Source organism: Mycteria americana, chromosome 14, assembly GCF_035582795.1.
Source record: "Mycteria americana isolate JAX WOST 10 ecotype Jacksonville Zoo and Gardens chromosome 14, USCA_MyAme_1.0, whole genome shotgun sequence".
NCBI classification, from domain to species: Eukaryota; Metazoa; Chordata; class Aves; order Ciconiiformes; family Ciconiidae; genus Mycteria; species Mycteria americana.
In genome coordinates this window covers 13,418,072-13,434,222 of record NC_134378.1, presented here as the reverse complement: position 1 = coordinate 13,434,222, position 16,151 = coordinate 13,418,072, and the positions used below count along the sequence as shown (strand labels likewise).

Genomic DNA, 16,151 nt, shown 5'->3' with positions numbered 1-16,151 from the left:
TATATGCTTTCAAGCGGCAAGTCTGAAATTGGGTACATTAAAACTGGAAAGCATGCAGCCAAACCCCCTTCTGGCTGAGATTTTGCTTATACTGGTTCATAGTCTTTCAGACACACACTGTCCATCTCATCTTCCTTCTGTTTCAACTACAGTGAAGTGCTTGGCATTAAGTGCATAAAAGATTTTTCCTGAATTTCATGAACAGGTTTAAAACAAAAAAATCTCAGCAGCGCAGCGACCATCCCCACAAATGGTGAGAGCTGCCACCGTGAATGCCTGAACCCCTGCTCAGTCCTTGCATTATCAGTAGCTCACAACTGCTACAGCACCTTGTTCTGGTCAGGCTTTTGTCATAAAACAGCACAAATGGCTGTGACAACCAAAGCAGCTTACTTTGGTCCCTATCGATTAAGCTCTGCGAATTAAATTAAAGTAATTTCTTCTGTAATTACTTGTGCTGCAGATCCAAACTAGCTTAAGGACCTGAATCATAATCCAGTGTAAGGTGAAGTATTACAGAGCATTATGGGCTTTCTGCAGATTTCCATTTTGTTTTATGGCTGCATGTCACTTTACAGGGGGCTAGGGCCCAGATCTGCAGGCATGCGTAAATACCTAATTTCTGAGAGAGGATCTGAACCTGAACACATGCTGCTATTTGTAGGCAGTTTGGCACGGCAAAACAAGTGCACTATTTTCTTCCCTAAATTTTTTTTTTTCTTATTTAATTACACTTGCTTTAGCAGTTTTCCTGCAAGTTTATTTACATAATTATGCTCCCTCGTGATAGGTTACACCTTTCTGAACCATGATTTTTTAATTTCTAGTTTCACATGTGCCACTTAGCTAGAAGACCTATTTGAGGAATTGACTCTGTGTCCCAGAAAAGGCCCTGGATATTCCTCTCTGTGTTTACACCTGCTGCTCTGCTCTTCTCTTCCCTTCCCTGCTGTGCACTGACCTGCTGCCCTTGCCTTTGTTGTGCGGTGGAAAACATGTTTGATTATGAATTCCCGGCACTGGAGCCAGGGAAGTAGAACATAGCAGTGTAAGGAGTTAGTGTCTTCCCAGAAGACAATCTCTCATCAGCTGTGCCCCAGCCATGTGAAAGTTTTCTTGTTCCCGGGCAGAAGTAACTGTCCTCTGCAATGACACTTCCCCATGTTTGCACAAAGTCAATACCCAACATTTTCAACAGGAGGTGCATGCTGAATCCTTAGCAATACAAACCTGAACGGAGAGCAGCTTTGAGTCACATGCATGTTGTTCAAATCAAAAACTAACACACAGGACTAAGTCCTCTCTGCTGCAACCCTTTATAAATGAATTAGTGTGTTCAAAAATTCTTGCCAAACGTGCTGTGGGCTGGTCTGAGACAGCAAATTGTTCTTTCTGGTTCAGCTACAGATCATGGCTCTTGCCCAGAGCTGATAGGGTGCTCCATTATTAATTGAGCGTGCACTGTGCTTCATTATTGAAGCAATCAAACACCTCTGGTTAAAGAGCTTCTGTCCAGAGGGTCTGTTTATAACACACTCAGGGTGGTTAGGTTTGTTATTGCTGACCAGGGATTCACATTAGTGAAGTGCATTCTATTTTTGCAAGTCTAATACCTGAGAGGGAGCAAAGGCTACCTTTCTCAAGAGCTCTTCAGTCCTTAAGAGAAAGGGACAGGGTAGTCAAAGTATGGCAGATGCACTTGAATCTCTTCTAATACACAGATTTGAGCTGCACTGCAGCTCCCTTGGACCTGAAAAGCCCTATAAACAGGGGGCTAAACTGACTCATTGCTTGGAGACGTTAACAAAACTTGAGCTTTCTCCCTTTCCTCCTGATTTTTATCCTTGGAAGACTGTCCCAGAGTAACTCTGGCAGCAGACACTAAACCTCAGCCCCCTTGACTGTAAGGCCAGTGGTGTCTGTCACTGGGTACATAACAGGGTTTCCAACGGTGTGTCACTGCCTGACACTAAGGAAGGGCATGGGGAATATTCATGCCTATGGGATCCAGACTTCTAAATCCTGGAGGCAGCTCCAAAAACTCTCAGCTATCACTTGCACCTCTCCCATTCTTCCAATCCTTCTCCCCTATGCCCTGAAATATTTTTCTTTTCTGTAGCCTGAAAAGCTGAGCCCATAATGGAAAAGGGACAAAACATGAAAAAAATCCCAAATCCTCACACAGCACCAGGTTTAAAAAGCACTTGGGCACTGTGCAAGCTGTTAATAAAATACTGCAGCCGCATGCAAATCTCTGACAGCAACCCTCCCAGCCAGTCCCCTCTGCCAGCATCTCGTCTTGCTGTCTAGTGCAGAGCAAGGAGAACGGGAGACTCCCTCGGCTTACACACACGCCCACAGAATTAAACTGGAGCTCTATATATAGCTCCCGTCTCATGCGAAGAGCTGAGGCTTTCACAGACACCCACGCTGCACTCGCTGGGGTTATTTTTAGCATCAGTGACAAGGTTACCTGGATGATTCCTGCCAAATAAGAACAAAATGCATTAAATTGTACACAGCTAATTAGCACTGACAGCTGATCTTTTCTTTGTGCCTGCCTCTGCCTTTCTGTCTCTGGAATAAATCTGTGTCAAGTCTTCCCAGCCTTCTGAAATCAGGGCAGTTCCCTGATTTCTAGTTCAGCAAGTGGGAGTTTGAGCACAGTTTGAGCTTCCACAAAAATCCTTGATAATCTCCAGGTGAATTTAGGCTAGTCTCTAAACAGGGGTCAGTTCAGTATCTTCTTAATTTCTGCATTAGGGCTACTAGTGTAACACCCGCCCCCTCACACCCCCCCTTTTTGGTCAAAATCAAATAAAATATTCCCTAAAGTTCTGTGGATTCAGCCCAGTTTCCCACTGAATCTCTCAGTCTGGAGGGCCGATGCCTTTTCAGTGAGCAAAGCTGCACTGAGATGTTTCTGTGAGAAAGTGGCACTGGACATGCCATTCCTGGGAAACGGGGCACAGCTGCTGTTTCGTCAATAGGTAAAATTTCTTTTATGATTGCTCTGTGTTGAACGGTCACACTCTGTGCTTTTAGACTGCAAATCTGAAGTGCTGTTTGCTTGGTATTGTTCTGTCTCCAGCAGCACTGTGAACTTCACGCTCTGTTACATGAGGCCGAGGTACAAACCAGGGTTTAATCTGAGTGTGCGTTTAGCTACGTCTGCAGTTTCTGGGCAAGTCAACTTGAAAATGCCTTTCCAAGAACCTCAGGGCAGCACTAGAACTACAGATTTCCAGATGTGGTAAAGTACTGAATAAAGATACCTCCTTTTTCACTTCACATTGCCAAGAAACCTTGCCCCAGCATGATCCACTTACCCATGCCAAGATTTTCAATGTGGTAAAGATCAATTTTAGGTGCTTGAGTTTTGGTTCTGCTCTGTGTCCACAAAAACATCATTCTTCCTGACTCCTTTGATGCCTACATTCTGTATCTGAATTCCTGTCTCCATAACCTTTTAAGTGCCACTTAATGCATTGTGTCTACTTATGCAAATATCCAAGGAGGTGAAACAGAACATGAAGTGAAAATTACAAGTATAATCTTTTCTAGGAATTCATGTTTTCATTGAAACATGAAGTAATAATGGAGTGTCTTTAACTGTGGTTATACATGGCATACTTGAGAAGTACCAGCCACCCAGGCAGTTCAAACATTAACTTTCTAAACAGTCAGATATCAAATTTAATTAAACAACCTTTTCCTACATCACTCTTCAGTCTAGCAACTATTTTACTTCCCCAGGTTTCAGCTTAAACCCCTTCTAGAACAAAAGTGAGTCTGTAAGGCAAAAGCAGTTACTGCAAATAATCGTACTTGCAAATGTCTTTTCTGCCTCTTGACACAAAGAGCTCTCAATTCACTGAATTCCATTGAGGGCTTATTATCTGCACTCCGAACACATAATGATGGGAACCAAGACCCGTTAGGAGCCCTGTTGCCTAATGCACGGTAGACTACTGGAAGTGCACATCATGGCCTGGGGCACTGGGGATGCATGAATTAGTAAGAGAAACACTACTGGAAAGGGAAATCTGGGGAAAATAGAATACTGCCATTTTGGATGGAGGAGGAGGGAGACGTGCATGTTTCCATGGCAACAAGTGGTAGACTAAATTGGCTGGGAGCACAAAATCTGGGAAATACACTTTTCAAAAGCAGCAATGCACATAAATGAATCTGTACTCACGCTGCTGTCAGTCAATAATAAATCTGAAGTCAGTGGACTTGCACTGCTGTAAAAGTAGAATCTGGCCCAAAAGATATAACAGAATTCTTCAATCTCTCTTTTGAGATGGAATGCGAAGAAAAATAGGGATTTTAGCTTTAACTGCATAAACACTTATCAGCATGATAGTAGAGAGTTGGTTTTCTCAGGAGGTTAACTACTGTTGAAATGTATTACAAGCAGAACCATTTAAAAAATACAGCGGTTTTGAGAAAACGTTATTCTTTTGTCTCCCCAGTTTTGAAGTTACATAGACACTATTATTTGGTATATTTTGCACATTATATACATCAACACAGCTTTCCCTCCAGAGTACAGAGCTAGGCTGTGTTAGCTGTGGGACTAACGCAGTTTGCTAGACAGCTATAGACTTTCAAATCCCTACAAATGTGCTGAAAAATATTGATCTTGTAAACAGCTGCCTGTTTACTTGCCATTCTTATGCAGACAGCCATCGAATAACTACTCACTAATCTGCCCATACTTTATTCTTTTGTGCTAAAGTACAGGTCTATAGCCTGATGGTACATGTGGATTCATAACTGAGCTGGCAAGTCCCATTGCTGTTGTCAAAGTGTTACTAGTACAGCAGCAGCAGCAGCAACATGCTCTTATCCACATAGGTAGTGGCAAAATCATACGGAGAGCAGACATTTCTATTGGATCCCATTTCCTGGTCAGTGCTTACACCTGAATGCTTAGCAGTACGTTCTTTAGCTACAAACTTCCAAGTTGTCACAAAGAGACTCTGCTGCACAAGTACCAGTAAAATGAATGGATTTAAAGACCTCAAAATTTCATGATTTTTTCATGCCCAGTGTGGTTACATTTCCATGCTACTGCCAGGTTGTGCTCTGAGTGAGGACTCTGGGGTGGTCTGGGTTTTGTGGGGTGAGACCTAGTCAGTCCTAGTCAGAAACTCCAGAGGGATCTCTCTAGGGTTTTGACTCTGGCCTTTACCAGTACACATTTTGAATTTTTTTTTTTTTTTGGACACGTATTTGCTTGTTCTGGTGTAAATATTTTCCTGTATGCAACCACCACCTGAGCTTGTTTGCACGGTCATGTTCTATTCTGGTGGATGAGTTAAGAGCTGAGCTGAGCTCTGCCAGTGCACATATGTGCTGGAAGTTGTGTGGGAGATTGCTTCCAATCTGTTTTGCCATTCCTGGCTATTCCAGCAATCTCTGCACCGTCTGTTCCCCGAGATGTGCTGAATCTTCCATGTTCCAGGAGGAAGGAGCTAAATGAAAGCCTGTCTTCCAGCACTTGGAACAAAGATGGCTTTTAGCCATACTTTAGACATTTACCAATGAGACTAATAGCCTGCACCACAGATTGCTCCATAAGACCACAGCAGACAGTATATGGAGGCTTCCTTCTCTGCATTTACCTATAGACAGTACATTTCCTAGCCTCCAGTAATGACCAGCCCTTTTCTTCACCAGTAGAGCAGTTTCCTTTAAGTCCTTGTACTGACACTTGACTTTAGGTATGCCTCCTTTAAAATAATTCTTTAGGCTCATTATTAAGCAAGCTAAACGGTAAATGAAAAGAAAGGGATAAAGCCTGTAGTTATACCACCTTGAAGCTGCAATTCCATTAGACCTTTGACACTAAGAGAAGTCAGGCTATATTGAAAAGAGGTGTGACCTAGGCATTTCAGCAATATGAGGTGTGGCTGGATATGAGATAATCTTCTCACTCAGTGAATATTCTGTGATGGTCCAACTTGGTTTTAGGGATGGAGTGGGGTGGAAACCATTTTTTGTGTATTTTAGAACCATAAAATTAGGCTCCTGACCTACGAAGACATTTCACGAGCAATTGACTGGCCAAAATACTGGAATTAACAATATTGGAGTGCAGCTTGAAATATTCCCCTAAAATGAATACACAAGGCTTGCAAGGTCAAGATGATCAAGGCCATGGTCAAGGTCCATGACACTTTCCTTCCTAAGACGATGGGTATTAATGTGGCACATTTATGACTTGCTCTGCCTGTAACTCTTGGAACTTAATGTAATTGTAATGTGATGTTTTCTACTTGTATGGGATGTACATGTTTTTTGTGACAGGGACTGTCATCTGCTCTGTCTTGTGCAGTCACTGGCACAATGCACTGTTCTCCTTTGGGTGTAAAGCGTTACCATGCTACAAAGAATAAACAGCAGTCACTGAGACTGGAGGAAGGTGATTATTCCACCTCCAACATTGCAGGGGCATCATGAAGTGCACCCAAAATCTCATTTGTGTTTATTCAGCAGCTTGTTTCTTAGCTGAGGGCAAGTGTGGTGATGTCAGTGATGTTTTCCTCTGTAAACTCTGGTCCATTAGGACTTGTGGTCTGATCCAGATGCATGCTTCTCATTCCCTGTCCCCTGAGGTAAAGCTTAATCAAACGCACACACATGAATGAGCTAGCCTAAATATCAATAAATGTTTCTTTCAGGAGAGGCTTGAGATATTTAATATTTAATAAGCCTTGAAAATGAACTTCTGTTCATGTTTCTCAATTTGATTCCAAGCGTTTTGGCGGCAAGCAGTGCTCACTGTCCCAATGTGGGCAGGCGCAGCACAGATTATTTAACAATCCACTTTGTCTCATCTAAAATATTCATGTTTGCAGATATCCAAATGTAGCTCTTAAAAAAACACACACAAAAACCAAATGGTGCAGTCTGAGCCTCACAGTTACCTTAAAGCTTTGCTTTAGGCTACACGCCACAGTAATGCTCTTTCTCTCATAGCTCTACCCTGTTGCCCTGGTTACTGATCAAAACCAGACCATTCCTGCCGTCCCTGCAGCTGAACTTACACAAACACCTCACCCATGTGAGGGCAATGCTGCTGAAGTTGCTTCTTCCTTAAAGCAGAAATACAGCCACCAATGCATACAGCAGCTTTCCCTTGTTCAAGTAAATATGCAGCTATAACAATTGCCTTTATCCTCAAATTCAACTAGCGCTGACAAAGCAAAATGAGGTTAAGAAATAATTATATTATTATTTTTGTTAAAGCACTAGCCTTCTTGGAGGACCTCAAAATCTTGAGTAGATCAGTGGAGCTGCAGGTAGATTTGGCAGAATTTTGTCTTCCACATTGACATCGGTCTTGTTTTCTATTGAAATCAAGGGAATCCTGACTGAAGAGGGAGTTAAGATTTTTTTCGTGTGATTGACTAGCCACTGAAAATGTGCTATATTAGTTCATGTATGATTCACTGCAGGAAATGGACTTGGGGGTGGGGGACAGTGTCTCATCTGACAGTACTCAGAGGACACTCTATTGTAAAGGCAGGTTCCTCTCTGTTCTTAGATAGACTTACTTTGAGAGTTTCATTTCAATTTGCTGCCGGATTTCCTGTCTTTCCTCATCTGTCCTCCTTGGGAAAATATTCCTGTCTTCCAGCTCCTGCTTACTTGGTCTGTTTCGTAGTTTTACTGCCAGCAGTTCTTTCTTGCATTTTCTTGGCAAAGTACCTGGGACATGCATTGAAAAGAAAGTTATTAGAAAGACAGCTCCTGGAGATGAAACACGAACATATGAAGAGCGGGAAACCTACAGAGTGACAGTGATCTGTATGTTAGTGTGCAACGAGCAGTTGTACGCGTTAATATAAGGAAGTAGCACTACAGTTGTGCAGGGCTCAGACACAAAACTGCTTACAAATGCAGAAGGATCATATTCCTCTGTTATCTTTGTTGTCCATTACAAGCAAGAAGTGCTCTCAGGTGAAAATTATTTGCAGCTGAGACATGATTTACGTCACTCGTTTGGAAGTCAAAGGCTGTGCATCTTGCCTCAGTCCTCTGAGCATCCCTATAGCCCAGAGCAATCCCTATTTCCTGAACCATTAGTGGTTCCTTTGCAGAAGGACTGAAACGCCCAGTGGCAGGAGTGGCCGGGACATGTACACCTTCCTCTCTGGGTCACCAGGTATAACCAGGGCAATGGTAACTGAAACAATCTAAGTTGTTGCTTGGCATGTGTGTATATATGCACACACACACACACACACACACAAAAAATATATATAAAATATGTCATTCTGGTTTTCTGGCATTACAAATTAGAAAATCAGAATTGTGATCAGACACCATGTGTAATTCTAACACCATTATGTATGTCTACATCCTGTCCTGTGTGAGAGTGTGTCATAACAGAATTTCATTTAGCAATCAATACTATACTGTTGACATTAGGCCTTTCCCTTTGAAGAGAGCAGGGGCAAATATCCAAGGAATGAAAGAAAAGGCCAGATTTTATGATGATTTGCAGAATGCTGGCAACTTAATTGGGCATTGGGGCAATAAGAGACAAAAATATTTACTGTGATTGCATGACCTGTTGGTCTTATTGTAAAAATATGATAATACATGCTTTCCATCAAACCAGACAACCTAAACCATTGCCATTACAAAAGAACTGTTCATAGGAGAACATGCAGCAACTGTTTTGAGTAGGAGTCTACTGCTCTTCACTGTGCTGGATGTTCACTCCTTGGTGCTGCCCCTCTGATGGCATTAGAAACATCCTTTCACTCTTATTAGAGGGAACCATGTTTGAGCGTAGGTGTTTCTGTATCTCTGGTGTAACTCTTTTGACTTCAGCAGGCTAAACAAATGAAAATTGGACTCCTGAGCTTATAAAACCATTTTGCCATGTGTTTGGAAAGGTATGCAATAAAATGGCCGTAAAGTACAAAGCCATCTTTATTTTCAAATGCAGACTGAAAGTCTGAGGTGATGTCCATATTTGATGAGGGGTAGCTTGCTTATGATGAGAGGAAAAGAAGAGGGAAGTGCTATTAAAACCAGTGAGCTGCTGAGTCGTACTGGTAGGACTGCAGTCTTCCAGCAATCATGTCACAGGTAGGTTGTAAGCAAGCTAATTTACACCAGATCCCTGCACGCCTCCACTGTGCTGTACTGGCTTTTCTGGTGTCCAGTCCAGGGCTTCAGCAGAGTCTGAAAATTATCATTGCAGAGTAGCACCAGACAGATGGGGTTTAGAGTATTGTCAGGGTATGCAGGGACTACAGTTAAATCTTTGTATTTGCTTCATCTTGGGAGCGTGGTGTGTAATAGGAGGCTCTTTTGTTTTGGTTCCTTTTTACTTAAAGGGTTCTTTTAATTTAATGCTTCACCTTTTCTAGAAAAGGTCACCTCATTTTTAAAGAAAATGACATTTAATTGGTATTTTTGTTTGGCATTTGAGATAGGATTAAAGTCTATTTTTTAAAGGATGCTCTGGAGGTTGGCAAGATTCTAAATCCTAAACAGATTCTCATTCCCAAATATTGGGGTTTTATTTGCTAGGGATCTGTGGACCTACGTTATTATTATCACTATTGATCTCAAATTTCTTTATGCAGAGGGGAGGAGTCTATACCACATCCACACATACATGTTGGGTAGACTGGGGCAGAGAGTAGTTATGGTTTCCCTGTGTGAGCAGGAACAAGTCTCTTGATAGTTGCAGTGGTCTAAAATTAAACTTCTTAGAAACCATAATCAGCTCAAAACCCTGCTTAGAATCTAAAAGCTGTGCCCTTGTTTAGCACCTTCCTCCTAATGCTTTCAAAGTCTGTTGCAAACATTAATTAAATTAAACCACACAGCTCTCTGTGAAGTAGTAGGTATACATTTAACAGATGGGTAAAGAAGTTAAATGATTTGGCTGATGCCACACAGAGCCTTCTGCTAACTGAATATATGACTCCATCAGAAACATTTGGCTCATGAAGCCACAGACTTGGGACTCTGTCAAGGTTTTTCAAGCCTCCACCACACTGGGAGTGGGTGCAGAGTGGGCGTTTGCAGTGCTCGATCTGTACAGCACAGGAACCAACAGAATTCCTTCTGGAAACAATCTGAAGCACGTTTGGGGCTAGCCAGCTCCTGGGTATCCCTGAACATGTTCTCATTTTCACCTGGAAATTTTAAACAGGCAGTAAGAGGAATTTGGTCATGTCAGGAGATTGCTGCAGAGAGACTGCACATGCACATTAAGCCCAATGACTCCAGAACATGATAGACATACCACCCATGTGCTGGCCATCTGCGTAGTGCATTTGCAGGCAGTTCAGTGCATCTTGGGTGCACTGAAAGCAATATATGTATACACTATACAGCACATGCATACATCTCTGCCCAGAACTGCTTAGAAGGAAACAAGGGAGCTCTACATGTGTAGTAAACACTTTTTTTTTTTTTTTTTTTTTTTGCGATGCACCCTAAACAGTTATTCTCCCATTCACTGGTGACAGCTAAGGTATGAGCATGCAGGACTGTCCCTACTACCTTCAGGCTGTTATAAAACTACTTGCCATACCATACTATACCTGATCTTTGAATTGTGGAAGGACAAAGGCTAGAATCACAGTGATGATTTGCTCAGATGAGGTCAGGGCTCGTTTTCTGCTGTCCCTCATCTCATTGAAGGCCAGCTGAAACCAATGCTCTGCAGTTAAAAGACTGGACCTTTTTGCAAGAAGTCAGGTTTTGAAGCTGATGCACGGACATTGGCTTAAGCTAGCTCAGTGTATGCCCTAGAGGCTTCTATTTCAAAGTGAGACAGAACAATGCAATATTTTGCTTAAACAAAATAAAATGAAGCTGCTCTTCAGGGCCTTGACTGCTCCCAGGCTGCTCTGCTGCACGCTTAGAAAGAGTCTACTACTTTGTGAAATTAAAAACACATATCATATCTGAAAAATCTCAACTTTAACCCAAATGCTGCTGTTGCATTAGGGGAGTGGAGAGCATATAACCCACTCAGGATAAGCTGTGCTCACTTCATCCAGATGTCTGGATTTCTAAAAGGATTATGCTATAGCCACTCCCATGGTGCATATGCACTGGGCACTGATTAATCTTTAGGGCATTTCACCAAATAAAAATGCAAGAGATCTGGATTAAGCTGATCTGCTAGTCTAAGGAGCTGTTCCCCATGCCTGACCAATTGGGTTAATTCCTGAAAAATAATACCTGCCCGACAAAGTGAAAAGAGGGAGATGATGTTACCCCCTTCAGGAAGACATGCCGGGAAACACTGTGTAATTCATCTGTTTTCATCTTGACCGGCCCACTGATGGCCAGTTCTGTTATTCCACCTGCTGCAGAAACCCATATCTGAAGTTGCAGAATTAATAAACATAAATAAAACAAAAACAGAGAACAAAGAGGAAATAAAGCCCCAAACTACTTTTCCCCACATACATTTTCAGCACCCTGAAGCAAATTCCTTCCTGATCACTATCTCAGTAGAAAGTGAATCTGCAAATACCCTTATTTAAGTATTTTCTTCCTAAGGGTTATTTTTCTGGTCAATAAGGCATGTTCAATGCCGGTCTGCCCCATGACCAAGCTATCTCAGGTGGAATCTTGGCTGTGGCTTGTTTCATGATTTATGGCAGCTCAGCTAGGTCAACAATAAATGCTTTGAAAATTCACACCCTTTTCATGCTTGGTCTGCAGGTTCCTGACAAAAGTTCCTGTTTTAATTCAGTTGAATCATGACATTTAATTTCCTGTATATTTACTGTTCTTTCTACCAAGCAAAAGGCAAATCCTAGTACTGCATGCTGATGGAAAGACCTTGCTTGCACTAGTTATCAGTTGTGGGCTACATGCTAGTTACGTTATTTTTTAAGCTCACGCACAAGACTACTGTCTTGCCTTGTGTTTTTAGAGGTTTCAAAGAGTGATTTATTGAGTAGGGTGCTAATGGAAAACCAAGGTACAATTCCCCACTTTTTCCAGTTATCTGTGGCCTGTACCAATCTCCCTGTAACCATGGGGCTGTTGCACTGATGCACTGTTCTGCATTGCAATGGCAATGGCAAAGTTGGTGATGTGCTAAGGCAGTACACTAATTGTAAAGCAACTTTGGATTCATGGATAATTTTACCTCCTGATTTGAAAACCAGCCCAGGTTTTTTAAATTAGAAAGAACCTAGGGCTTTTCAGGGAATTATTCTGGTACTATCCCTGTCGCTACTGCATCTCGCATTCCTCTCGGAAATGCAAACGGGTGCATTTGAATGAATGCTGGCACAAGCAGTGCCACCCAGTGTCAAGACCAGAAATGCCTTGCTTATGTCCCAGCTTGCGCTGAGTAAATGGCAAGTGGTCGCATCCCCAAAGTTGTCTCCTCGGGGGCTGAGGTTATACCACTCCACACCAGGACTTCTGTAGTTTAAGCATCTGTGTTGCCCAGCTTGCCCGGTACCCATCCATGGCAGCCTCCTTAGACATCAAACAGCTGAAACTTTGCGTGGCCTGGGTTTTTGTTGTGCTCCTAAAATGTGCCTGAACTTAAACACCGGCAGAGCAAGCACCAGGCTTGTACAACAAATTAGGTCTTTTGTAAATGCATATTTACAACCTGCAAGGACAAGGAAGTCCACAATGATCTTCAGCCATTTTAAATAAAATGATCTTATGCATAAAGCTCAAGTCTTATGATGACTTGGGGTTTTAGGGCTTTCAGGGGTGTATGGAATGGGCTTCTTGGTGCAGAGACTGAAGTTGAGGTGTGAAGAGACTCGAATGCCAAAGAGTGAGATAAATTAATTATAAGGAAGAAGGCTGTGTAGCTACAAACAAAGAAATGAGAGAAAATTCTTCCTAAAAATTATTTTTGTTGAAGTTGGAAAGTGTTTTGCATGTAAAAAGGGGTTGTAGTCATATCTGGGGCCTCTTTATCAAATGATAAACCATCTTTGTTTATCGGTGCCCTTGGTGTATGTGCTCTTTGCCCTCGGTGTACATCTGCAGGTAAATACTAATCTGTATATAATCACCACACTACCTAATTTCATAACAAACCTCTGAGTTTTCAGCCTTTCAGATAAGGCATCTAACCGGCTGTCTACATATCTACACGTGCACTTCTGTTACTAGCACACCATCATGAGAATTGGGAAGCAAGTCTGTACGTGATTCTAGTCCTTGACATTTTAAATTTGGGCTGTTAATCTTATTCACTAAAACATTTAAGAATGTATCAGCCCCACTTTGTTATATTCACCAATTTGTCCTATAAGGTTTTCCATCCAGCTTTTACATCTTTGTAGTACTCGCATATTATTCAAAAATGTATTTAATAATTTTTCTACTATCAGAGATTATTCTTCTAAATTTCTAGCAGGCGTGCCCCACCTAGTCATAATACATGACCAATCACACCCAATACATAAGCCATGGTATCAAGTAAGATTTATACGTACATACAATATTTTCTTAAATCAAATTATATTGTAAAGGGGAAAGAGTTTTCTGTTCAGTCTGATTTCTTTTTATTTCATGTTGTGTAGCCACTATTTCAAATGGCAGATTTCAATATCTTCTATGTTGAGCAACAGTATTGCAGCTACAATAAAGCCAAAATATCTTTGAAAGAGGTCTCTTTTTCTCACCATCTCAATTGGTCTAATATTGCCCTATAAAACTTGCTGCGTTTAAACCATTCTTAAGCCATCACCAATACAACAAGACTGTTGTTCAAGTGCAGTAAGCAGAAATTTTTCAGAACTCTAACACTTATTGTGGAAAGCCAAGAGCTGCTTCTAGATATCACTGAAATGTGTACAATAACCAATGCCCTCCTATCATCGTAATTTCTGTTTTCACAGACAGTGATAATTATTTGTTAAATACATAGAGTATTCATCTTCAACAGTATAATATTCAGATTTGGTTTTACTAGTAGGGGATAACATATTTTTTGCCTGGCTGCCTCTAGCTCTTAGAATTTATACCAAAGGAGACCACTTTTATAATCGGGAACAACACATAGTCAGAAAAGAACTGATAGAACTTAAAAGGTGATTTTTATTTTTTGAGTTATCCTTAAATGCACAGCAATTATGCAAGGGATTCTCTTTTCTTTTGCCTTATCTCAGTAGTCTGTTCTGTTACTAGGTGTCTTAAGACACAGGAGCAGAACTCATGTGTCCTGTCTGCTGGCTCATACTTTCTAATAGGCACCTTTTAAAATTCATCCTTGATCTGTTATAACCATTATTTTTTGATGAATTTTTCTCTGCCTGCCTTCTTTTAATGCATTGATGAAGAGATTGAAGGGATTCATTTCAGACTGAATTTTTGGCTTGCTAACATGGAAAACTTTAAAAGCTTGAATGAAAAATAAATTTTCTAATGAGAGCTGATTATTTTGCCAAAGCCCACTTAAATAATTGCTCAGGATTATACAATGCATTCCCCATACGTCTCAAGAAACAGTAAAATGGACCAAATGGAGAGCAACTTTCTTCTTTAAGATATTTTCTCTGGATGTTTGTCCTTCCTAGATTCATTGGTCTCTTCCACTTTTCACTGTACCATCACTGCACTGGAATAATAGTCCTAAAATGGGAAGCTTCCAAAACATCCCCAGCATTGGCACCAGGCGTACAGAAAGCTGTGCCTACTGACAGTGAGATGTGTCTGCAAGTGCTGCCATTTATATGTAAGGGTACATACGGGTACATAAGTAACTGAAAGCGTAAAGCATACTGATATATTGACTTATCAACATAACTCTAAACCTACCATGCAATACCTATCAAGACAAACATGATCACAATCACTATGACTCAAATTTAACTTCAGCTTTTCACCAGGATTCCTTGAAAAAGTTGATGTGACAATAGAGGAATTTATACTGCTCAGCATTTTCTGTTGCATGCTGCCTTGTTTAGAGCATTCTGTTAGGCTACAATAGTATATCTTTATAATATAAGAAGTGACTTTCCTTACCAGAAATAACGGAGTCATTCAAAACTTCCTCATCCTGATAAAAAACAGAGTCTTCCTTGAGCTCTGAGTTCATGATCATGTTTTCTTTGTTCTCATCCGACTCTTTAACTGAGTTCCGCTTATTTTCTGAATCACTGCTGTAGCTCAGTGAGTTCTCCTTTTCTTTGTTGCGCTCAATGCTAGATGTTCTGGATGGACGGACATCCACTCTTTTTTTTGGAGAGCCTTTGCTTTCTCTTCCATGGAAGCTGTGGGTGGAAGGTGCACAGCCCAGTTTTTACAAAAGACTGTTTTACTGCCGCAGTAGGAACTTATCATTACATGAAAATGAGTGGAATGTCTTCTCGCTCATAAAGGCCAGGGCAGAGAGTTCAACATGGGACAACATGGGATGGCATTCTCAAGACTGCATTGAGAATGGCTAATGTGGATCTACTTTCCTATGTCTGTCATAAAAATAAGGTACGGAAGGGTGGTGACTAATGTATTTCTTTGATATATAGCCACATGCTATACTGTACTGATTAAAATAAAAAAACCCCACACAGCACATCCTTCTAATGTAAAACATACATGGCATGAAATATTACCATTCTGATATTTTATGATCATGACAAAGGTTTAACAGGGCCTGGAAATAATATCGTATGAATCTATTCCCCATGACAATAGCTGTTATGGAATTGAGAAATGTTACCAACTTAACTCCAAAGCTCTATGATGGAAAAGGTTATCTCTGTCCTCCTCTAATACACAGGAGGGCTTATAATGAAAACCAGACAAAGTACCCAATGTACTCCCATACAAGCATTTGTATTAAAAATGGATACCGTATATGCTCATGTATAAGCCAAGAGACATATACTGAAATAGTAGCATTTCTCATATGTAGAGTACTGAAATTTAGAGCAGGATATCTTAGCTACTCTAACTTGGTATCTTGTGGGGAGATTTTCTTTTGCAATAGGTCAAGGACTGTCAAATTATTCTACCTGTTTGAAAACCCACTTCCATGTCACGGTAGCCTCCTTATAAAGGAAGAACATACTTTGAAGTAATGGCCAAATTAAGCACTTTAACCAGCGATGGATGTTCAAAGTAGTGACATCATGAGGAAGGCAAACCCAAGCTGTAGGAGTAAATAA

General features: G+C 41.1%; 1 protein-coding gene across 1 annotated transcript in view; it reads right to left on the bottom strand.

Annotated features, from left to right (window-relative positions):
• Positions 1-16,151, bottom strand: part of PHACTR3 (phosphatase and actin regulator 3) — a 114,176-nt gene that overhangs the window by 21,622 nt on the left and 76,403 nt on the right. Inside the window, exons 7-8 of the mRNA XM_075516951.1 lie at positions 15,007-15,254; positions 7,569-7,722 (exon numbers count right to left, since the gene is read on the bottom strand). Coding sequence (XP_075373066.1) covers positions 7,569-7,722; positions 15,007-15,254 — 402 coding nt within the window. The remainder of the gene's footprint in view (positions 1-7,568; positions 7,723-15,006; positions 15,255-16,151) is intronic.